The 23,729-nt window shown below is 51.6% G+C and overlaps 1 protein-coding gene and 1 long non-coding RNA gene across 5 annotated transcripts in view; one reads left to right on the plus strand and one right to left on the minus strand.

Annotated features, from left to right (window-relative positions):
- The window catches only part of LOC118973816 (uncharacterized), a 21,189-nt gene extending 7,841 nt beyond the window's left edge, over positions 1–13,348 (plus strand). The window contains exon 3 of the long non-coding RNA XR_005063325.2: positions 13,258–13,348. This is a non-coding gene — a long non-coding RNA (uncharacterized lncRNA). The remainder of the gene's footprint in view (positions 1–13,257) is intronic.
- LOC108404291 (myeloid cell surface antigen CD33-like) lies at positions 3,841–13,430 on the minus strand. 4 transcript variants are annotated; one of them, XM_037025932.2, is made up of 7 exons: positions 13,268–13,430; positions 12,822–13,205; positions 12,344–12,602; positions 12,085–12,132; positions 10,770–10,866; positions 10,492–10,573; positions 3,841–4,324 (listed from the first exon to the last, which is right to left on the minus strand). In XM_037025932.2, the coding sequence occupies exons 1-7, from the start codon at positions 13,296–13,298 to the stop codon at positions 4,098–4,100; spliced, it is 1,128 nt and encodes a 375-aa protein (XP_036881827.2). In that variant the 5' UTR covers positions 13,299–13,430; the 3' UTR covers positions 3,841–4,097. The 4 variants fall into 4 exon arrangements, with proteins under 4 accessions (XP_036881827.2, XP_036881830.2, XP_036881829.1 ...); XM_037025935.2 differs by having other exon boundaries at positions 12,344–12,428; positions 13,268–13,423; XM_037025934.2 differs by having other exon boundaries at positions 12,402–12,602; positions 13,268–13,423.
- Between the last annotated feature and the right edge of the window lie 10,299 nt (positions 13,431–23,729).

Genomic DNA, 23,729 nt, shown 5'->3' on the forward strand with positions numbered 1-23,729 from the left:
CTGGCTGCCGTCGCTGCTGCTTCTCACATCTCTCCTGTTCACTCTCAGGCACTGTCCCTCCTGGTGACGATGTCTGTCTGTCCAACCCGGCTGAGCCTTCTTGCAACTAAGGGCCTCTGCGTACTGGCCGCCGTGCTGTCCCTTTAAACAGCTTGTTTCATGCCAGCCTCAACAAAAGCAAAATGAAACAAAACAAAAACTCTGAAAATGAGCAGGCTTGTCTTCACATTTGACAGAGAAAGAAACTTAGGGTCAGGGTTGGGAATATTAGACACTATGCCTGCATCCCTTTCTCCCATTCTCTCCATCCTACACCAGTGCCTCTGGGCTAGAGGGGATAGTCTCAGACCTTATGGGAAGGTATGTGACACTTGCTTCTGACTCCAACTGGCCGCCCCTGCTCGTGGGTGGACTTGCCTGGTCCTGTCCGAGGGCTCCCCTTCCTCCAGGAGAGGAATCAGTCTACCTGGCTGCCCTCTGCTCCTCAGCCAGGATCTGGGAGCCGGCGTGTTCGAGCACCCTTCCTCTGCTGGCTAGGCGGATGGGGATACCCTGCCTCTATATTGTTCCTCCAGTCTTGGGGTTCAAAACCAGCTCAGTCCTCTTACCACATTCCAGAATGCCCCTTCAGTGGTCTCTTGCATCATTAACAGATTTATAGCTGTGAGTAAAGGGGAGGAGTAGAGAACAATAGCATCTTGTCTAGATTGGAAGTCTCACCAATGAAGCTTTTAATGTTTACAGCACATGGGTTGACCTGTATCAGCCGGCCTGATGTTATCATAAACAGAAGTCTGCCTCAACTATCTCTTCTGGAGGTGTGGGGGGGTAGGGTGGCGGGTGGGGAAAGTCATCAGGCATTCTGTAAACCACACTAGAATCTTCCATTTATTTTTAAGGGCCACTTTATGAACTTATGGCATCATGTTTATCCCTGTCATGGTTTTGGCACTGCTGGTGAATTTAGGGCTATTTTTGTTTAAACTGATTTATTTGAATTGAAATAGTAGGTTTTGTAAGGAGGAAGATTATGAGTTCTTGCTTCCCTCCACCATCTCAAGCCAGACACCGTTAAGCTGGGTTTGAAGGGTAAGAAGGTGTTAGCCAGATGCCAACTTGGTGATGAGCTCCCTGGGGGACGGATGGTGATGGGCAGACAGGGAGGGAGGGATGCATCCGGCTGGGGTTTCTTAGAGGCTGGCTGGAGGGCCTGGCGGGTTAGGATATGGTGATGGCTAAGTAGCCTGCGCAGATTAAAAACAACCTAGAATATAGGTCAGACAACTACAGCCCACGGGCTGCCTGCTTTCATAGATAAAATTTTGGTTGGGACACGGCCTCACTAATTCATTTGCAGATTGTCAGTGGCTTTTGCACACCACTTTTGCAGTATAAACACAGAATTGAATAGTTGCAACAGAGACCTTACAGATTGTAAAGCATAAAATATTTGCTTTCTGGCCCTTTACAAAAAAAGTTTCCTAATACTTCTGACCTAGAGGGTCAAGTTAGGCACTTGCGAATTATTCTTTTGGGCTGAAGAGATGGAGAGGTATTTTGACTGTGGCCAGCTCTGAGTTTTAGGAAATCCTCTACATATTAATATGTGATTTTGATTATAGCAGGACTAGGAGAATGCAAGCAGGCTGGAAAGGGAAGATTCAGGAGTGGAGAAAGATGATGTTGGCGGCCAAGTCAGGGAAGGGAGCCATGGGAAGATTTTGTTTTTCTTCATTCAACAGTGTTTGTCATTAAGTAATACATCTGCATCTCCAGTTTATGTATTTTTTCCCATTGATTGATGTTGGGAGCCGGGGCTATGTCCCTTCCCCCACGTCTGAACGCAGCATGGGAAAAGCACAAGCTTGAGAGCAACCGGTGCAGTCCTTGGAAGTTATCTGCTCACAAAAACATATCTTGTCCTTGAAGATGAGCCAAGACTCCTCACTCTGAAAATAGGGACACCTTGAGGATGTGTGAAAACACCTCCCCGCCAGCGCCACCTAAGGTCCAATTATCTCCTGACCCACCCCTTACTTGCTACTTGTATAAATTGAGCCTGTAAACAATAAACTTCGCCAGCTTGATCAGACATCCTGTCTTGCTGGTCATTCTTTGTGTCCCTTGCTTGTCTCATTTCTGCAGGCGTCTCCGGCACACTCCACGTTCGTCCCGCGGGCCGGGACAACTGGCGCCCAACGTGGGGCCCTGGGACTCCTGCTGAAACGTCTGCTCGGAAGCCCTGGCCAGGCATTCTTCTGAGTCATCACACGGGTATTGACCTGATGTGGACTCTGCGTTGAGGATCACTGCGGATCACCCGTCCGTAATACAGATCCCGGAGAGGTGAGTAGACCCATCACCCAAGCAAGCATCTTAAATACCTCCTGTGAGTTCTCACTGATCCCCTCCCTCTAGTTTGCTGCCGCGCTTTATTCCTTGTTTTGTCCTCTGGTTGTTCCTCTCTGAAAACCTTGTGCTTACTTTGGGCTAATGGTCGTTCACCTCTAGGGCCTGCACAAGGGACTCTGACTGCAGAGTCCCTGCCCTAGAGGGTCCGAGCAAGCGGATTATACTTGCCGACTGTCCTACGTAAGCAAGGGCTCGCCTGAGCTGATGAGAGTGCCTCCAGTAGTTCAGAACATTGGCGTGGTTGCGGCTGCATTAGTATAATTCCAAGTTACATAGAGTTGAAATCCCAGCCGTCCGAATGGGCAACTCACTGAACTCCCACGAGGTATTTCTTAGCGGACTCAGGGAGTCCCTCAGGACACGAGGAGTAAGGGTTAAAAGAAAAGATCTTAGACAATTTTTTCCTTTATTCATGAGACTTGCCCCTAGTTTCCCCTCGAAGTCACTATCAATCATAAATGTTGGAAAAGAGTTGGTGATGCCCTCCAAGACTTTTATCAGACCTTTGGCCCTGAAAAAGTCCCTGTTTCAGCATTTTCTTACTGGAACCTTATTCACGACATACTTGAGGTTCATTCTTAAGATCCTGACATTAAAGATATAATTAAAACAGGAGAAATAGCCCTTAAGGAAAACTCCCGACCACCCTCTGCCTGTCCTTCAGTATCCGTAGATATCCCTGAAGACCCCACCGCTCCTATTAAAGAATCTCCTAAACCTCAACCTAATATAAAATCTCCAGACACTCACGATAAACCTGATCCTCCTAAAATCCCAAATATCTATCCTTCACTCACATCTGTAAGACACCAAACAAATCATTTAAGCCTAAACAATGAAGAGTCCTTAGAAGAACAAGCCGTCCACTATCATGCAAATGAAGACCCCTGGCGCCTTACGGCGCCAGCCCTTTATAGTGCCTCTAATAAAAGCTTCAGACCCCCTCCATATAAACCTATTTCCCCTCTACGTGCTCCTATATTTCAAATCCTTGATCTAGAGTCATTTCACAAATTCCCCCTTTCAATTGACCCCATCCGACAAGCAAAAATTTCTCTAACCAAAGAAGTTTCTTCACTTAAAGACATTTTGCAACAAAAACGTGAACATGTTCAGCTCATTAAAGAGATTAAAGCCCTTGACGCCGAACTAACATCATTAAACCCCATGCAGACTCCCAACAGATTGAGATGTAATTGATACGTAACACTGTGTAAGTTTACGGCGTACAATGGAATGGCTTGATGTATGCATACATTGCAAAATGATTACCCCAATGGGTTGGTGTTGACTTGAGTGGGACTGACACATCGCTGATGTGGTGTCCCCGACAGAAGAACGCACCCAGCCTCTAGGTGACCCTTTCCGCTCACGGGGGAAGGAGTCAGCGCGCCCCACACTCTCACAGTACAGCAGGCCTTTGCTGGCTGTCTTCGATAGTCACTTTTATTTAACCCTCATTCAACCCTGTGAGGTAGGACTTCTTACAGCTATTTCACAAAGCAGGAAAGAGAGACCTGGAGGGGAAAGGTGCCTCGTCAGACGTCACGTTCTTAAAGGAGAAAGCGTAGGTCGGGTCCCAGGCCTCTCTGCCTGCAAAGCCAACAACAGCCCCAGGACAACAGGGAGACTCGCATGCTGTAGCTTGCAAACTTGCTGCCCATGGGAGGTTAGGTCTCCAAGAATCAGCCTTTGGGGCACCTTCCCACAGAGCCCACGGAAGCTCTGGCGGAGACCGATGATCCCGTCAGTCCCTCCGAGGTGTCGCTGCGTAGGGGCTCTCCTGAGGATTCGCCCTGTGGAAGCTGAGGGACGCGTAGTGCAGCTCCTGCCCCACCCCCTGCAGGGGGAGGGCCTTTCCAGCGCCTGTGGGGTCGGTGGGGCTGCCCGACTCGGCCTCCTGCTGGTGACCCTGTGTGGAGAGCAGACGAGGGGCTCAGAGCCGGGCAGTGCGGGTTGGGGGAAGCAGAGAGGGTCCCGGAAGTGAATTTGAACCTGGCAGGACATTTGTGCATTCTCCCATTCTTTTATCAAACATTTCTGAAGGTCCCATTCATTCGGTTGTCTCACAAATACAGCCGTTACTGGTGGCTCTCCAGTCCCACCGAACAGACACAGACGTATGTGGAAAATACTATTTTACAGAGGAAGGAACTGAGTCTCTGAGAGTTTCGGCACCCCCTCAGGTCCCACGCCTAACGATCACGAGCTCAGTCTGGTCTCTCCGACATCTCCTATGTGCCAGGCACTGGGCACACAGAAAGCTGTGTATGAAAACTCACTTCTCCTGTGTGTCTCTCTTCTACTTTGCACAACTACCTCATGCACCACACTTCCGACACCAGATTTGTGGGTTTCTTTCCCCCATCTCCCCCATTCTCTGTGATACAGTTGAATTCAGTTCCTCCCTGGAGATAGCATCAGATCTCACAGATTAAGAACCCAGTCCAAGTCCAGGCCGTCACTCGTGCTTCTGACTAACCCTCAGCGGATCAGATGTTCCCATCAGCCCTCCTCAATTACCATTAATTTGATAGATCCCTCACAGAACTCAGGGCCACAGTCTACTTATGTTTACTGGCTTATTATAAAAAAGGTATGGTAAAGGATATGATGAACATGCAGATGGAAGAGATGCATAGGGTGAGGTTTGTGAGAAGGGGCTTGGCGCTCCCATGCCTTCTTGGAGCTTACTCCCAGCACCGCCACGTGCTCACCAACTTGGGGTTTCTCCGAAACCCACACTTTGGGATTTTTATGGAGGCTTCATCACATAGGCATGATCAGTTATTAACTCCATTTCCAGCCCCTCCTCACTCTCTGGAGTCTGGGGGCAGGATGAAAATCCCAAGCTTGCCAATGGAGGTTCCTCAAAAGACTAAAAAATAGAAATACCATTTGACCCGGGAATTACACTCCTAGGAATTTACCCAAAGAAAACAAGTTCTCAGATTCAAAAAGACATACGCACCCCTATGTTTACTGCAGCACTATTTACAATAGCCTAGATATTGAAGCAACCTAAGTGTCCATCAGTGGATGAATGAATAAAGATGTGGTACATATACACAATGGAATACTATTCAGCCATAAGAAGAAAACAAATCCTACCATTTGCAACAACATGGATGGAGCTGGAGGGTATTATGCTCAGTGAAATAATCCAGGCAGAGAAAGACAAGTACCAAATGATTTCCCTCGTTTGTGGAGCATAAGAAGAAAGCAAAACTGAAGGAACAAAACAGCAGCAGACTCACAGACCCCAAGAAGGGATTAGTGGTTACCAAAGGGAAGGGATTGGGGAGGGTGGGTGGGGAGGGAGGGAGAAGGGGATGGAGGGGTATTATGATTGGCACACATGGTGTGGGGGTGTCAAGGGGAAGACAGTGTAGCACAGAGAAGACAAACAGTGACTCTGGCATCTTATTACACTGATGGACAGTGACTGCAATGGGGTGTGGGAGGCACTTGATAATATGGGTGAATGTAATAACCACATTGTTTTTCATATATACACTTTGTAAGAGTGTGTATCAATGAAACCTTAATTACAAAATTTTAAAAAAATCCCAAGCTTGTAATCATGGCTTGGTCATTCTGGTGACCACCCAGAGTCACCCCACCAAAATAAAAGACAGTGCTACCACCCATTAAGTTCCAAGGGAGTTAGAAGTACAACTGTTTTCTGCTGCAGACTCATTTCTTGGCCAAAGATTTATTGCAACACTTCTCAACAGAATCTTTCCACTTCCTCTCTGCCCATTCTCTCTTGAGCTCACTCCAATCAAGACACCTTCCTCCACCCAGAAGTCAGATCCACTTTTATCAAGATCAGCAGTGGTACCACTAAGCTAAACTCAGGCCCTATGTCACCAGACTTACTAGCATTTGAAACAATGGAGCACCTTCTCTCCTTGAGACTCCATCTTGCCTTGGCTACCAAGGCCCGATCCCACACTCCCCCGGTCCTTTCTCCTTCCACAGTGGTCTTCTGTTTTTCCCACCTTATCTCCAAATGCTGGCAGATCCCAGGGCTCTGTCCATGGACCCCTCCTCTGTGGCTGCATCCACTACCAGACCTTGATGCAAAGTCCCCCAAACCTCAGGGCCTCCTATCTGCACCTTTCTCCTAGCTTCAGACTCCTTCTGTCTGCTGACCATCTTCACTTGGACCATCTCAGAAGAACCTCAAACTTTTAGTAACCAAAATAAAGTCTGATCCCTTCTTGAAAATGTGCTCTTCCTGCAGAGTGAGCAAATTTAGGAACTGATTCAGCATTTTATGTAGCTCAAGGCAACCATGCTGGAGTCATCTTTGGTATTTATGGACATATGTGGACATGCATGATATCTATGGAGTCATCTATGACATATATGAGGTAGAGGCAGTGGGCTCTTTGCTCACACCCATATGTACTGTCACCTCATTAATTAACAAATCCCAATGCATCCGTGTTACCTAAGACTAAGTCTGTTTTGTGGACTGAATTGTGCTTCCCTCAACAAATTCAGATGTTGAAGGTCTAACCTTACCATGTGACTTTATTTGAAGAGACGGCCTTTAAAGGTGTAATTATGCATACATGATGTCATTAAGGTAGTGCCCCAAATGACTTACGCTCTTCCAAGGAGAAGACACACTTGGAATGTATGGCACAGAGAAAAGTCATGTGCAGATGTAAAGAGAAGGGGCCACTGGCAATCCAAGGGCCAGTTTTCAGGAGAAACTAACTCTGCTGGCACCTTGATCTTGGACTTCTATCCTTCAGAACTGTGGGAAAATAAAGTTCTGTAGTTTAAGCCACCCAGTGTATGGTAACTTGTTACGGCAGCCCTAGCAGGCTAATACAGTCTGCAAAATTTCTCGCCTGGATTATTTCAGTGTCTTCCTTGTATAGTCTCCTCTCTTCTGCCCCAGCCTGCTGCAGGCTTTTCGACACAGCAGCCAGAATGATCTCATTAAAATAAGCATCCGTTCATGTCTCTGAAATTACATGTATATATCTCCCCCTGGTTCCTGCACAGATTTCCAAAAACCTTTGTTATTTCCTACGTGGTAAGAGCACTAGGAGCATCTTGCCTTGTAATGTTTTATCTTTGACCCTGGCTCCTGCGACAGAGCTCTTAAATTCCTTGGCATTTCCTGGGTGAAAGCAGCACCTTTCATTCTAATGAGGTGACTCGGGGTGGGCCGCTGGATGGCGGCCAGTCACCAAAAGACCAAGCCCTGAGGAGAAGCTTGGAGTCTCCAGCCCCACCCACCCTCCATTCTCCAAGGGGAAAGAGGCTGGAAGTAGAGTTAATACTCGATCACGCCTACCTGAGGAAGGCTCCATAAAAATTCCAGTAGCATGGGGTTCAGGGAGCTTCAGGGTTGGTGCACACGTGGAGGTGCTGGGAGGGCGGCCCCTAGGGAGGGCACGGACGCTCCACCCCTTCTCACATCCGTCGCCTTACACATCTATTCCACCTGATGGTCATCCGTATCCTTTATCGTGTCTTTTCATACTAAGCTGGTAAACAGTAAGTAAACGATTTCCCCGAGTTCTGTGAGCTGCTCTAGCAAAACAACTGAACATGACAAGGGAGTCACGGGAACCTGAGAGGCACAGGTGACAACCGGACTTGAGACTGCCATCTGAAGTGGAGGTTGGGGGGACTGGGACAGTCTTGGGGGAATGAGCCCTTAACCTATGGGCTCTGACGCTGTCTCCAGCTGGAGAGCGTCAGAATTGAGTTCAATTGCAGGACGCCCAGCTTGTTTGTAACAGAGTGAAAGAAAGCACGGCATCTCTGCCTTCACTTGGCCTCCGTCTCCTTTGCTGCCTTAGTCTTTGGGTCAGTAGCTTCTGCTCAGCCCTGTAGCCCTGCACGTGGGCTTGTTCATCATCAGAAGGAATTTTGCTCGTGGCTTGAGATTTCTGCAAATAGCTCCTTACCCAAAACTAACCTCCCCCGAAGAGATAAGGAAATATGCACAAAAATAACGAGTGTCCCGTCAAAGATGTATAGGAACATCGTGAGCAGACCTAGGTCAGTGAGAGTCAGCTGACCAAGGGCAAGTTGCCTCTCGGCCCCTCTCAGCCCCACGCTGGCACCCGGATGTCTGCAGCCATCTGTCTCCACTTAACCTCAGCCCCCTCCTGCTTCCATTTTCCTTAGCATAAAAGAAGCTTGAAATCAACCCTGAGTTAAGATGGTTCTTTAGGATATGAGTCCTCCATCTTCTCGGTCTGCCAGCTCTCCAAATAAAGCCACTTCCCTCGCCCCAAAGCCTTGTCCCTCGACTCAGTGGACTCGGTCACAGTGTCACAGAGAATTGCTTGGTGTTGTGAAAACCCACATGCATTTGCTGGCCGGAAGTGTCAGAAGCAAAGTGCTCTGTGTGAGTAGGATGGAGAGACACAGAAGTGTGTTTGACTTCACACTGTCACTCCTGTGCTCAACCTACACAAGCGATTATGGTGAAATGCGGGACCCCTGCGACATTTGCAGCCTCCGTGTCTCTCCAGTTTCATGTGCTGCTCACCTCCGTGTAACCCTGCCTTAGGTCCGCTGTCCTACGTGCTATTTCTCAACACGGCAGCACACCCCAAATCTCAGAGCCCTGGCGCTGATTGCCCTCTGGTAGAGCGCTCTGTGATCCTCTCTCAGGGCTCACTCTGCACCCCTTTATCTCCAGCAAGCGTTTCCTCAAAGACTCCAGCCCCCTCCATAACTTTCATTTCCTGCCAGCTTCCTGTATATTTTCACTACTTCTCTGTTCATTGTTTTCACCCCCGTCCCTGCCCCCAGTGCAGGTCCTTAACAGTAAGGACATTTCATATTTGTTAACCTATGTGTGTGTAAAAATACAGATCTCACCCAAGCACCCAGACCACTACAGGTGGCACATACTGGCTGAGGGTCTGGATGAATGCGTGAGTGCCTGCTGACCACGTGCCCTAAATCCTCAGGGGTGTCCACGCTACACTGGTCAGGGTTAAACACAGAAATGAAAGTCAGAGCTCGGAGGATGAGGGAGAGGAGGGGGCAGTGAGTGTGGTTCTGAGATGCGCAAGGCACATACCCTGGGGAGAGTCTGCAGGCCAGGCTGGGGGAGTGAATCGCAGAAGGTGACTCAGGGTTTCCTGCCCCAAATGTCATACCAAGTCATTTCAAGCCTCGTCTTTGGGCAGGGAGGAAAAGCAGTGCGGAAAATGATCTTTTGTGGGGGTGATGTGAACGTGCTGGGGACCAGAGTCGGCAGGGGGGCAGCAGTGTAAGGACCGGGCAAGGAGCTCAGTTCAAAGGGAGCGGTTGCACTGAGCTGTACTCAGAAGCAGCCCAAACACGCTTGGCTGGGAACCGGTGCAGCCAGAGGGGTGGGAGGACCGGGGGCAGGACAGGGCCAGGTCTCTGGGGGGCGTCAGGGACAAGGGTACCACCGGTGAGGGGGAGAGCAGAAGTATGGTCCGGGGTGTACTAACCATATATTCCTGTTTTGACATCGGGGGCTTTGGGAAGCGGAGAGGAACCCTCCCTGCAGGACAGAGTTAATTTCTAGAGATAGTAAACATCTTGCCTGCAAGCCTGCCTTTCATATGCAAGCCAGTCAGTCCAAAACTCACCCCTCAACCAGTTCCTTTATCCAGCTCCCCGAATCAGGGCCACCCTCTTCCTGTGTTTACCACCCCAGGGCCTGTACCACATGACCTGACCCAGCCGCTATGCCCCACAGACCCCAAATCGGCCTGCCCTGCCTCCCCTTGCCTTTCCTGTGGGAGCTGCAGTTGAGGCTGCCGCCCTGTGTGTCGCTCTCTCCCTTTGCCCCCTGACCAGCCCTGGCGCTGCCCTGGATGGCCCTGTGTGGTGCAGCATGCCCCCTCCTTTGGAGACCTGGGAGGAACCACCTCCTTTTCGGCGGCAGTCTTCTCCGGATCTGGTGGTCCCACATCCCCGAATGATAATCAAACCCTCATTTTCAACCAAGCAGGAAGGGGGCGAACTCATTTAGGGACATGCTGAAGGGGGTACGATTGTGGGCCACCCGGGAGATGTCAGGGGCAGAAGGCACAGCGGGATGCGCACGCCACATACCTGGGGAGCTGGGCCTGCAGCAGGGTGGCTGCCATCCACGCCCAGTGCTGTCCCTGCTGCTTCCTTCCTGCAGGTCTTCACTCTGATGGGAGACACAGGGTCACTCTTTCGAAGTTGGAGTGACAGACTGAGGCAGGCCACGGGTGGGGTGAGCCCAGGAGCTTTCAAGCCAAGGCTTTGCCCCAAGCGCCTTTGCCCCTGGAGGTCTGGGCCCTGGGGGGAGCCTTACAGCCCTGCAGGGCCTCCGCTCCGCCTCGGGCCCACAGCCACCGGCTCACCCGAAGAAGATGAGGCAGACGCAGACAGCGAGCAGTACGGTGATACCAGCTCCCACAAAGGCCGCCTGAATGATCACTGCTCTGGTCCCCGGTTCCCCTACAGAAAAAAAGGCTTGGAGTGAACTCCAATCTCGATGGTCAGGCATGAGTCCCCTTTCCTCCCAGTGAGGTGCAGCCCCTAGGTTCTGCCGCCCATTGTAAGAGCCCAGCCTCCTCCACACAGACACCTCGTCAAGCCCCCACACCCCTGTCCAACAAACCTAGGCCCCAGGTTCCTCCCCCTCCGGAGTCTCTCTACAGCAGACCCCAGATCTGGCCATAGAGGGCCCCGAGGCTCTGGGCCCCTCAGACTTTCCAGAGGGAGAGACATGCACCCCGAGCACCCTGTGGGGTGTGGCAAGGCCCTGTACCTCCTTTCTTCCAGGGACAGTGTCTGAAGCTCCCTCCCTGGCCTCCACTGGCCCCGTCTCTCAGGGCCAAAGGGGGTCTTTTGCACCTCAGGAAAGAGGTGGAAGCAGGGGAGTTCTGGGACCTTCAGGTCAGACCCCGCCACGGCCATGCCTCCTGGGAGTCCAGCCCCCAGGTCAGCGAGGCACCTTTGCCTATCAGCAGGGTGCGAGGCACAGCTGAGATCCCTGATGGGGCTCACTGCCCAGCAGGGGAGCGGAGACCACTAGCAATGGGAACAGAGCTGGGCAAGGGGCGGGGGTTGGGGTGCACGGGCTCCAGAGATAGGTCATGGGGAGAGCTGACAGCCAAAAAGTGGCCCAAAGATATATGGGGGCAGTAAGCCTTCTCTGCATGACATCATATGCTGGAGACATGACATCATACTTTTGTTCCACTGGTGCACCCTACATGCACCTAGTGTCAGCTATGGACTTTGCATGTTGATGACATCTCAATGTGGGCACAATTCACGGACTGACTAATGCGCTGTCTGGTGGGAATGTTGATGTGGGGAAGCCGTGTGTGTGGGAGAAGCAGAGGGTGTAGGGGAATGGCTCCAACTTCCATTCAATTTTGCTGTGAACCTTAAACTGTTCTAAAAAATGAAGTCTATGAAAATGCCCCCAGGGCCTTAAGTGAGGGAGGAGTATAAAGCGCATCATCTAGGCTGGGCAGGAGGAAGCCGCGGGTCACCAATCAAAATGCAGGTTGGAGGTTATTTGGGGGAAGAGGCTTGACGGGGCTTCTCACATCTAATAACTGCAGCCCCCCACTTGTACCCCAGTATATGAGCCCAGAAGGTCCAGCTATGACCCCATCTGGCCCCACTCCACTCAGCGCCCAGGGACAGGTGGCTGCTTCCTACCTGTGTCGTCCTCTGGGCAGGAGCCGGCTGTCAGGGTCTGTGGTGCACCTAGGAGGGGAGGGGGGGTTCCTTCTGCCGTGGGCAGGGCAGCTGGGGCAAGGCGTCCTCCACCCCAGGGACACAGGATGTAGGGCAGCTAGGTGTCCTTCTAGGTCCCCTACTCAGCCAGGTCTCCAGGACAAAGGCACCGAGTGTCCCCAGCCTGGCCCTCCTGCCCCACCTCCCCCTCAAGGGCCCGGTGTCCTGGCCCTGCTCTCACAGGTGACGTTGAGCTGGAGGGTCCTTTCCACCGTCACACCGCTTGTGGGGAACTTCACCTGACAGGTGAGGCGGGTGCCGTGGTCCTGGGGCCGTGGGGTGAGAGTGAGCACCGAGGACAGGAGGGTCCTGGGGCCCAGGGAGGTGAGGGCGGCTGACGTCCAGGAGAAGGTGGGGGGCGTGCCCCACTCGCAGGCCCAAGGCACAGAGCAGGTCAGGTTCTGGGGGTGGCCACCCTGCAGGGTCTCCGGGATGAGGAGCTGGGGCGTGTGGGTCAGGGCTGGTGAGGAGAGGGATCCCCGTGGGTCAGAAGGAGGGGCCTGGGTGCCTGTGGCCCTGAGAGGAACTCAGGCGTTGGCCCAGCTCCTCCCTCTGAGCCCCAACATGTTACCCCAACCCCACCCAGGAGGGCGTGCCCCACCCCCGCCTGCCCCGGGACCCCCTGTCAGCTCCCTGGGGCCCCCCCGGAGGCTCCTTACCCATCACATGCACGGAGAGCAGGGGAGAGAGGTAAGTATATTCCACATGATACGGCCTCTCTACCCAAAACCGGTACTTTCCTTCGTCTGTCTTCCTGACATCTCTGATGTCCAGGGAGCAGTTGTGGAAACCGGGGTTCCCGAGGAGGTGGAATCGGCCCTGGGTCTCCTCCTGCACTTTACGGCCTGGGTTGTTTGTGGCCACGGGAGCATCATGGAATGTATCAGCCGCTTCCCGGAACCAGTAGCCATAAATCGGGGTAGAGTCAATCCAGCCATCCCGGGGGTAGGAGAAATCGCAGGGCACGTGCACGCACAGGCCCTCCTGCACCGTCACGGACCTCTGCACTCGCAGCCAGAATCTCCGGTCCTGAGCCAGGGACCCTGCGGGGAGACAGGGGTCAGCTGCGCCCCCCTCCCTTCCTCCCTCCCCCAGGGCCACTCACCTGCGCACAGCAGCGACAGCAGCAGGAGCATCTCTGAGATGAGGCTCTGGGCTTCCTGTGGGGGAGAGAGAAGGGGAAGGCGGTGAGTGCGGTGCGGGTCACCCACGGGGAGCTGGGGAGGAGCCCGAGGCCTGGGCCAGCCCTGCGCAGAAGAGGAAGTGTGGGGCGAGGCCTGTCCAGCCTCTGCAGGGAGCGGGACACCCACGCCCAGACCCAGGAGCTGCCCGGAGAGCCCACCGCACAGACGCGCCCCGCCCCCAGCTCGGCCCTTCCCTCCGGCACCGGAACTGGACCAGGGACTGGGTCCTGCCAGCCAGGCCTCCGGACCTGGGTGGGCGCCTGCCCTGCAGCAGGGGTGCAGCACTGCTGGGAGGTCCCAGGCCTCAGGAGACAGAGGGGCGGGGGTCTTGCATCCTGCTGCCCAAGCTGTGGTGCTCTAGCGGCCCCTGAATTCGCTCTGGGGTCGTGTTCTCCTCCTGGCCCGGCCCCGGGGAGTCACTGCTGTTGAGGGCTGACATTCTTACCCAGGGGTTTGCCTCCTGGCTACCAGCGGATATTTGGCAACATCTGGACACATCTGATTGTCATGGCAGGGATAAGGGTGTGACTGGCATGTGGTGGGTAGAAGCCAGGGATGCTTCCAAACATCCTGTAATGTACAGGACGGTCCTCTGACCACAGAGACTCATGGGCCCCTAGGGTCAGCAGCAGCAAGGCTGAGAAACCCTGGTGTGGACTCGAGAGGCGGTCAGCTCCCCCAGGCGCGGGATCTTCAAGGTTCTGCATGGGTGTCTGGGGCATAAAAGACGAGTAAAGGTCTTCGGGGAAGTGTAGGAGGCAGCCGTTCATTTACTCATTCAACAAACACTGAGTGAGCATCTGCTCTGTGTGAGGGCGGGAGGCAAAGAGGACACAGCAGCCCCCCTCATGCTCCTGAGATGCTCCCCATTGTGGGGGAGACAGAAAATCTACAGGCACCTGCCCGGCAGAGGCCGTGAGGGTGGGGGCAGGCTGCGGCCAGGGGGCTGGAGGCTCTGCCGGCCGGGTGCTCTGGGACAGGAGTGAGTGGTGGACATGACTGGACTCCAGGGACAGCAAGCAGAGCTCCCAGCTGTAGGGCGCTGCTGTGGGTCCGGGCCAATGAGGAGGCAGATCCCGTTGGTGGGGAGCAGGGGAGGTGGCTCTTCTCACCTCCCCGCCCTTCCCCACCCCGCCCTCTACCTGCTCAAGGGTATTTGGCACCACACGATGCCCTCAGCTGGCCTCCCCGTCTTTCTCATTTCCCTCCCCTTCTCTGCCCTGCCAGTCATCTGCCAGCCCTGCACCCTCTGATGGTGCTGACTTCAGGCCGCGCGGACACCTAACGTCTTCCAGGTGATGGCCCCTCCCTCCTCACCATGGGCTCTCTGACCCCCACGTGGGGAGACCCGCTGGGCCGCTCCACCGGCAGGACATGCGCTGGACACTGCGTGTGAGCCCGGCCCAGGCCCAGGCCCAGGGCTGGGACTGGGAGGAACAGACCCTGACCTCAGGCGGCCCCCAGTCCCGCCTGACTGGGCTACCATGGGAACACTACCTCTGGTGGGAGTCAGCAGCAGCCGCATGGAGGAAGGGACCCTTAGCTGCGGTCACCCTGGCCCTGCCCATTTCCTGTGTCATTTCCATCATGTCTGGGACGCAGGATTCCCAGACGAGCAACACACGCACGCCTGTCCTGGCCACAGCGCAGCTGAGCTGCTCTGCACCCCTGGGCATTCCTGACAGCCGAACCTGAGAGTAAAGGACATGGTGGGTCTCGGCCCAGCTGAGCAGGAGGTCACTGCTGGCTTGGAGTTGCTCCATCCCTTCCATCAGCCTCTCCCATGTCTGCGGAGAGGAGCCCCCTAGAGACCAGCTTTCTGAAACTCACCCTGCACAGAGAGGCAGGGCCACCTGGGGGCCTGGCCGGAGCCACGCCCACAGGTGAATTCCCCTCTGTCCCCAGCCCCTTAGCTGGAGAGCCCCAGAACCCTGGCCATCGGGGGCTGGGAGCTGCACAGGGCATGGCCCTCCAGGATGTTCCGATCGCTTCCTAGGCACCCCATTAGTGAGGGATTCCTACCCAAGAGTTATGGGGGCGGCTGAACAGGGGCCACCCAACACTGAACCAATGAGATCAACAGCAGTTTATTAGCTGCATAGACGCCCTGCCCTGGGGAGGAGACCCTGAGGGCTGCGCTTAGGCCCAGAGCCGAAAACCAGGCTTTGTGGGAAGCTGCTCTGCAGTAACAAGAGGGGCTTGTTTGAATTATTCCATGGGCAGACAGGGAACTTGTCTTAGCCCTGGCTGCCCTAACGGAATACCATAGACCAGGGGCTTAAACAAAAGACATTTATTTCTCACACTTCTGGAGGCTGGAAGTCCAAAGTCAAGAGGGGAGCCCACTTCCTGCATTCTCACTGCGTCCTCAGAGGGTGTCTCCTCTGCATCTGGGGAGAGAGTGCAGGAGGGAGGCCACTCTCTCTTTCTCTTCTAAGGCCACCAGTCTTAGGACTCCACCCTTACGACCCCATTTAGTCTCAATTATCTCTGAAAATACAATCATGTTGGGGGGTTACAGCTTCAACAGATGAGCTAGGGGTGGGAACCAACTCAGGCCACATCACTGAGGTTCCGTGGGGTCCCCACATTCCATCCTCGCCTCTCTAGACAGGTCCATACCTGCCAGATTCAAAGAAAGCAAGCTGCACACATAATCATATTCTGCATTTCTTCTGTCCACTCGAAAGAAACGTGTCCCATTCCCCGTCACCCTGGTGTCCGAGATGCTCGAAGCATGGTGGTATTTCCCAGGGTCCCTGGGAGATGGAATTGTCCCTGAGCCCCAGCCTGCAGTATTTGGCCTAGGCGGGACCGTGGCCACTGGGGGCCTCCTCACCGGGCTTGTTCCTGTTCTGGAACCAGTAGGTGTAGGATGTAGCAGGCAGGCGTGGGCTTGTTCCAGCCACCCTGAGGGGAGGAGATGGTGCAGGCCGAGGGGGTTCACAGTCCCTCCTGCATCATCACAGACCTGAGTTCACTTCCAGCTTGGCGTCTGGATGCTCAGCTTGGGACCCTGGGCGTGGGAGGCGCAGCGCCCCCCACCCTACCTGCTCACCCCCGGGCGACAAGGACAGGTGCAGCTGCAGAATAGGAGAGTGGGGGACAGTGTGTGCCCGGAAGAGGAACCCCAGGCCTTATCTCCATGGAGCCGTGGGGAACTGGGCTCACTTCCTCATTCTTCAGAGCGGACAGTGAGGTCCAGAGGGCAGCAAACATGCCCCAAGACACCTGGGAAGGCAAGACTTGCTCCCTTGTATCCTGGCTGCCTGCCCATGTCCTGTCTTTTGGCGCCCCATTTCTGCACCACAGTCTAAGGGCATGTATTGGCAAGTCACTGTTTCTCATCACAGTGGCATATTGATCCTGCTAAGAAGCAGAGAAAGGGGATGATGCTCCAGAGGGCAGGTCTCTCTGGCCACAAATCATGCTCCTAATTATCACGTGCACTTAGCACCAGAAGCCACCCACCCCCTTGGCAGTGTCGCCACCCTTCTCCAGCACCACATAAGGCAGGGCTGGGCACAGAGGCTGGCTCAGTACAAGTTTCCATGAGTGAATAAATGAAGGCTGTGCCAAACGCTCCTCTGGTTTCACAGTGTAAAACTGCTTGGAGGCTGGCATCCCACATCTGTCTTTTTCTTAGGGAGCTTTTGTTTGGAACAGTGCCTCCTCTGGTCAAGGGTCATACATGTGACTCTTTCTCTTGCTTTTCTCATTGTCTGAGCAGCTTGTACATGTGCATCCAGAGCTGCCTGACATCACACGGTCCTGTCTATTCTGTGGTTGAAGGAGCAACTTGTATTTGGAATGAAAACAGGAAATGCGTTTGTATCAATGTGCAGGAAGCTTTTGTTACAGAATTCCCTGTGCAACCCATGAAAAGCCCTCCTCTTTCTCAGCAGCCCTTCCAGGAATGCTACTTTTTAACAGCTTCCCATCCAACCTCCCCCTGCAAAGCCAAAACAACTTGCTGGGAAACCTCTCAGCTTGTCGGTCGACCTTGACTGCAATTCCTGCGGAATCCGCAAAGGCCGATAAGATTGTGGCCACCAGGTGGCAGCAACGATTCTCCCGTTTCTGGCCCTCTTAAACTAAACAGCAATTGGAATCGGGAAAGATCATCTGAGACTTGTGTAAAATTAGCTGCAAATAGTCCAGCTAACTGGGTAAAGCATGCTAGTGTGAGTACTGAGTGCCGATTACCTACGTTTTCTAAATGCTTTACCTATAACAGATCCTTTGAGCCTTATGATGACCAGTAGGGTCGGTAATACTGTCCCTTTTCATTTTATGAGCAATGATGTATTCATAGATGTGATTTCATTTATTTTTCTTTTTTAAAAACAGCCTCATCGAAGTATAATTGACATATATGAAAAATGGCACATATTTAATGTATGCCATTTGATGAGTTTGAACATACGTACACACCGGTGGGACCCACCAAGGTAAGAAACCTAGTCAACCACCTCTCAAAGTTTCCCTGTGCCTCCAGTTTGTTTGTTATAAGAAAACAACATGAGCTCTACCCTCTTCACAAAATGTTTAAGTGCACAAGACACTACTGGCAATTCCAGGCACTGTGCTGTACGGATCTCTGGGACTTACTCATCTTGCATGACTGAAGATGTACACGTGTTGCACAACGTCTCCTCATTCCCCCTCCCTCCAGCCCCCAGCAGCCACCACTCCATTCTCTGCTGTGAGTTTGACACTTTCAGATACTTCATTGAAGCAGAATCATGAAGCCCTGTCTACATGACTGGCTTATCCCACTTAGCATAGTGCCTTGGGGGGAAATGCTTAAGAGAGTTAGTTTTCAACAGAAAAGTACCTGGGTGTGGAGAACTGGCCTGGTAATGGTAGATGTAGAGGAAAAAACACAATACTGCAACATTGTGAAGGTGGTGAATAAAATCACTTTTAATTTCAGTATAAAGGTTAGAAAGCATTAAGAGTAACTATGCACCAATTTGTTAATGGATACACAATATAAAAAGGCGGAAAATTGTAAATGATGAGCAACAGTGTTGGGGGAGTGTACAGCTTTTGTACGCAATGAAGGCAGGTTGTTAAAACAGACTTACAACACGGAGCTGTTTTATGATCTCCCTTCCTAGAGAGCAGATCCAGCTCATGCTGGAGCCAGGATTTGAATCTCCTCCTCCTGATTCTAAAGCATCTGTTGTTAACCATGCACTCCGAATCCCCAAACCCTCAAAGAAAAAAGTACACATACAGAAGGACAAAATAAGGCAAGTCTGGGGCTCCTGTCTTACATCTCCCTGCCTCCTGAGGTCCCATTTTTTTATCCAGGACAATTCCACCTGGCTGTACGTGTGGCCGGATTCCAGGGTTCATATGATGGAAGGGATTCTCTCTTTCTGCTGTTTCTGTGTTGTTGATTTTATTCAGTCTGGTTTTCATTCTCCAGTTCATAAAGGTAGGCGCTGTGGTGTCCCTTTTGCACATGAAGACACCGAGGCCCACAGGTATCGGGTGATTTTCCTGCAGAAGCTGGGGTCTGCAAATTGCCCGTGTTGCTTCCGGCGTCCGCGCCCTTCTCACCATTCCCGGCCGTGTTCGGGCGCCCTCTGCTGCTCAGCCGGAGAGTTACCGGGACCGCTGCTCCGTCTCTTCTTCAGCCCACGTTTTCACCCACTGATCTCAGACGCCTGGCTGCGACCCTGCCACTCAGAGAGCAATCTTCAAGATTTACAGTCTCACTACACAGGAATGATAAATAGGAAAGAGTTATTATTAATGTTATTTTAAACAATGTTTTTGTTAATGTTAATAGTAGGATTATTTTCCCATTCTATGCCCGTGTCTGGAAGCTGATGGGAGGTCCTGCCTCTTACCCTATCTATCGGATTCTTCCTGCACCCCTATAAGGATGTGGACTAAGCTCAGGATTGCTGCGTTTCACAGCTTCAAGGCTCCCGCTGGTGATCTGATATACTTGGGGTAATGAGGTTTGTCCACGCAGCACTGCAAGGCCTGGGGCTGGGGGTTGTCGGATCTCTGCTCCGTTACAGCTCCGCAATGATCCCGGTTAACATTCCTTGTAGCCTCCAGGCCTGATAAGCAGGAAGGAGCGGGTGTTTATTAGTGTCCCTTCCGGCTGCACAGAGCTGAACCTTGCCCGGGAAGAGGCTGTACCTTTTTGCTGTCTTGATAGGGCATAAAGCTGGACTGCAGAAAAAGATGAAAGGCTCCTCGGGGCTGCTCCCCAGACTGCCTCCTGCCCCCAGGTGGGCGCTGGGGCTGGCTGAGAGGAGCTTCGCCTGGCAGGGACATGTCTTCTGGAGGGAATCAATTCCCCAGTGTCTGTTAGACTTCTTACATTCTGACCGTGTAAGAAGCCCCTCACTCCTGATGAAAGAGACAGGGCTTCAGATGAGATGTTCCAATTACATGGAACTTGTATAGATCTAATGAACTTTAATAATCATAGGTGGATCAAATGAATGTGGATAGGGAAAAATCCCTTTTAAAACTCAGTGACATTGACATCTGGGGTAGGATGGTCCAGGTCCTGCCCTGGGGTCTGTTTGATGGAACAAGAGTGAGGCTCTGAAGCCTGAGGTGTGTTCCCAGCCTGCAGTCTCCTCCTAAGGGAGGGGGTCCTCAGGAGGGTTTCACTGCATTAAATGCTTGGATTCACGCCAGTTCTGCCATCTCTCTCCTGACTGATTGGACCAGCCATTTCTGCCAAGTACAGTCTGAATAGAAGGGAGGGACATTTTTCTGCAATGACTTGGCACAGAGCTCTACCCGATAAAGATGCTCCATGCACAGCATTGCCAGTTAGATGCAATCAGATGCTCTCTGTGGCAAAGGTAGCCGGTCTCCTCCCATTATCCATCTCTCCCTTACCCTTAGGAATAAGGTGGAGGGGAAGCCCTTAATTAGGTTGGTGGGGTAATTTAAGTACCTGAAAACATTTTGTTGTTAGATCATACAATTGAAGTGGTTTCTTTAAAAATCTATTAAGTGCAGTTCAAAATGTTTATGGGGATTTAATGCGCTGTTTGTAAATGTCACTGAGTTTTAAAAGGGATTTTTCCCCATCCACATTCATTTGATCCACCTATGATTATTAAAGTTCATTAGATCTATACAAGTCTTATAAAGTGAATGCTGACACCTTTGAGTAACTGGGTCTTCCAAGGTTCCCAGACCCAATTTCAACATGGGATGGGTGGGGGCTGGGGGGAGGGCTCCATGCACCAAGCAATTTGCGGACACCAGCAGGGAGTCCAATAATTCGACTCATTTCTGACACTACGTACCCAGAGATAGCATCAGATCCCACAGGTTTAGGTCTCCATCCTACAAGACTGCCCCCAACCTCACTTCAGATGCCAACGGGAAGCCCCAGGCTGTTACCAGAGTTCCTGACCCTGTGGCTGTAGAGGGGGAAGGCCAACAGCCTCCTCCCCAGGTTTGGTTAATTAGCTTGAGCAGCTCACAGAGCTCAAGGAAACAATTACATTTATCAGTTTATTAAAGGACGTGATAAAGGCTGTGAGTCAACAAGCAGCCAGTGGATAGATACATACGGGCGGGCGAGGTCCTGAGCAAAGGAACACCTGTCTTGTGGATCCTGGGGCCTGGCTGGGTGCCCCTGGAGGCGTTCTGGCCCCCCAAGCACGGAAGCTTTCCAAAAGAGGCACCACATGCTCTTCTTTTGGGTTTTTAGAGAGGCTTCATTACATAGTCATGACGACTGAGTCATTGGTCGCTGGCCAATCTGCACCCCCTCTCCCCTCACTGGAGGTGGAGGTGAAGGGTGGGACTGAAAGTTCCAACCTAGGGTCACCTTCATAAACAATAAGCCACCCATTTCACCTTTATGACTCTGAAGCATTTTTAGGAACTGTGGATAAAGACCAAATATAGATTTCTTATAAATCAGTATATTGCCGTAGGTTTTGGGGTTTTGTTAACTTTAGAAATAAAATAGTTAATTTATTATCAAAAATCGGTTTATCCACCAATAGCAGAGACTTGTGATCTGGGACAAACAAGCTATGGCAAAACCATAGGTATGTCCGGAGAACTAGGGAGAGGACAGCTCCTTTATAGGAGAAGGACAAGTAGGGAGGGCTGTTCTAAGCAAGTCCCCTGGAGGAAACAGAGTCCCGCATACCATGGCTTCTCATTGGCGGAACTGCGACGGTCTCTCATTGGGCGGGCTGTTACCAGGGAGGCAGAAACCTTCCTTCCTCCTGCTGGGTGGTAAGGTAGCTAAAGCAGCATGGCCTTGTAAGGCTGGGTCTGTACCTGATGGGGTCCGAGATTCTTGAGGCATGGCAGGCGTGAGGCTTCTGCTGGCCTCCTGACTCCACTTAAGTGGAGGTTTCCCTTTCCTAGTTGTCACTGTGTATCACTTTAATAAACCAAGTATTGATCTGAGAGACCAACATAACCAGAAATAGACTGCTCTGGGCATAGTTTTCATCCCTGGGTATCTGAAAGGCTTACTTACACAGACAAACTGGCTGGGGGATCCCTTCCATCACGACACCTGTTTCTTTCTGCCCGTTTTGTACATAAGCTTCAAGATGGCCCGTGTGCAGAATTCTGGCAGAACTGCCATGTGTGGAGTTGGCAAGACTCAACGAGAACACAAGCTAAGCATGTTCCATCTAAGACAGAGAAAGTGGGGCTGCCAACAACCCCAAGAAAGGCCACACTTACAGATCAAACCAGAATTTGCTTCGAATGCAGAAGGAAGCCAGTGACTTTCTAAGGAACACAATCGACTGTGGGCCCCATCATATTCTCTCCTACCATTCTGCCTGCCTGCGTTGGCCAAGCAGCGCCCCTGACAGTGATGACCCCAAAGAGAAGCGCAGCCAGGGCACCCAGGGTCCCTTCTCCTTTCAGTCCTTCCAGCTCATCAGGAAGCTGAAGGCGGCAGGAGTTGGTCACATGTGTGCGTATCAGGAAGTGGAATAAAAACAGTTGAGTTAACGGGGAATGTTATGGACTGAATTGTGTTCCCCATAAAATCCATATATGGAATTCCTTGCCCCAACTCAGGACCTTTGAAGGCATAACTAAATAAACACAAGGTCATTAGGGCAGGCCCTGGTCCAGCAGGACTGGTGTCCATACAAGAACAGGAGATCAGGACCCCCAATGCACCCAGAGACCATGCAAAGCTGTAGGGAGGCAATGTCAGTCTGTAAGTCCAGGGCAGGCCTCGGAAGGAACCAACCCACTCACGTCGCCACCCTGGACTTCCAGCCTCCAGAACTGTGAGAAAATGGATTTCTTATTGTTTAACACCCTTCCCCCGACCCCAGTTTGTGGTGCTTCGTTACAGCCACCCTAGTCAACTAATAAAAGTGTTAGTGTTTAGTGGGTACAGTTTCCCTTTGAGACAATGAGAAGTTCTGCAGATGGATAGTGGTGATGGTTGCACAATGTCCTAATGTCACTGAACTGGGGTACCTTGTGCCCCGAAGCCTCTATTAAAATCCCATTGTTAGCCTACTGGTGTGGAGCAAAGCCTCCTGGCACACAAAGGCACTCATATCAGGCAGGACATTCTAAGGACGTAGATGTTATCTCCCAGGAACATCAGACTTGTCCTTGACTCAGGTTGAACTCTTTACTATCTGAGTCCATGTCTGGGGCTCATCTCAGATCACAAACGGGACTAGCCAAAAGGCATTCAGGCTGCTGTTTGTATAAAAGAGGAAATGTTGAAAGAAACTAAATGTTCCCAGATAGGGGGTTGATGGAATGCATCGATCCAGGGCCAATTCGGTGGAATACTATGCAGCCATTAACAAGGAACAGCGACACTACAGAAGGGAGACCTTCATAGAGGTTAAAGGCAGGAGATCAACTTTGCATGCCTTCTGGGGGTGAGCTTATACTCAAATACTGGAGAGAACCAATTAAAGAACTTCAATGGTAACATATTATTTTCCTATGAAAACAAATAAAAATGTGTTTTATAGTTGGCTGCAAATATTTATAAGGGTTTTCAGAACACAGTAGAAGACATCAGAGAAGTTAACAAACCACCACTCAAAAGTATATGTTCACCTTCCTCTGACAAAACTTGAGTTTAATGTTGGAGAAGCCCAGATAAAGGACATTTAATGGCATGATTTCACTTTGGTAAAAATATGTATACATACATGAGTATATATAAAAGCAAAACTGAAAAGATTTATAGGAAAAATCTGGGTATATCTCCATGTGGTCTAATTATTACAAGCAATTTTTTACAGTATTAAGTCGGAATAAATTATATATTTCTTTAATATAAAAATATGTATATTTCTACATGTAACATGTATATATGTCTAGATATTATATGTGCCTAGAAAAATACTTCAATATCCCATTTTAAAT

This window comes from Manis javanica, chromosome 17, assembly GCF_040802235.1.
Source record: "Manis javanica isolate MJ-LG chromosome 17, MJ_LKY, whole genome shotgun sequence".
NCBI classification, from domain to species: Eukaryota; Metazoa; Chordata; class Mammalia; order Pholidota; family Manidae; genus Manis; species Manis javanica.

Excerpts from the sequence above, each read along its gene's own strand:
- LOC108404291 (XM_037025932.2), bottom strand. The coding sequence starts at position 13,298 with ATGCTCCTGCTGCTGTCGCTGCTGTGCGCAG. Across the intron at positions 13,206-13,267 it reads GCTGTCGCTGCTGTGCGCAG|GGTCCCTGGCTCAGGACCGG; the intron begins GTGAGTGGCCCT and ends GTCTCCCCGCAG. Across the intron at positions 10,867-12,084 it reads CTGCCCAGAGGACGACACAG|GGGAACCGGGGACCAGAGCA; the intron begins GTAGGAAGCAGC and ends TTTTTTCTGTAG.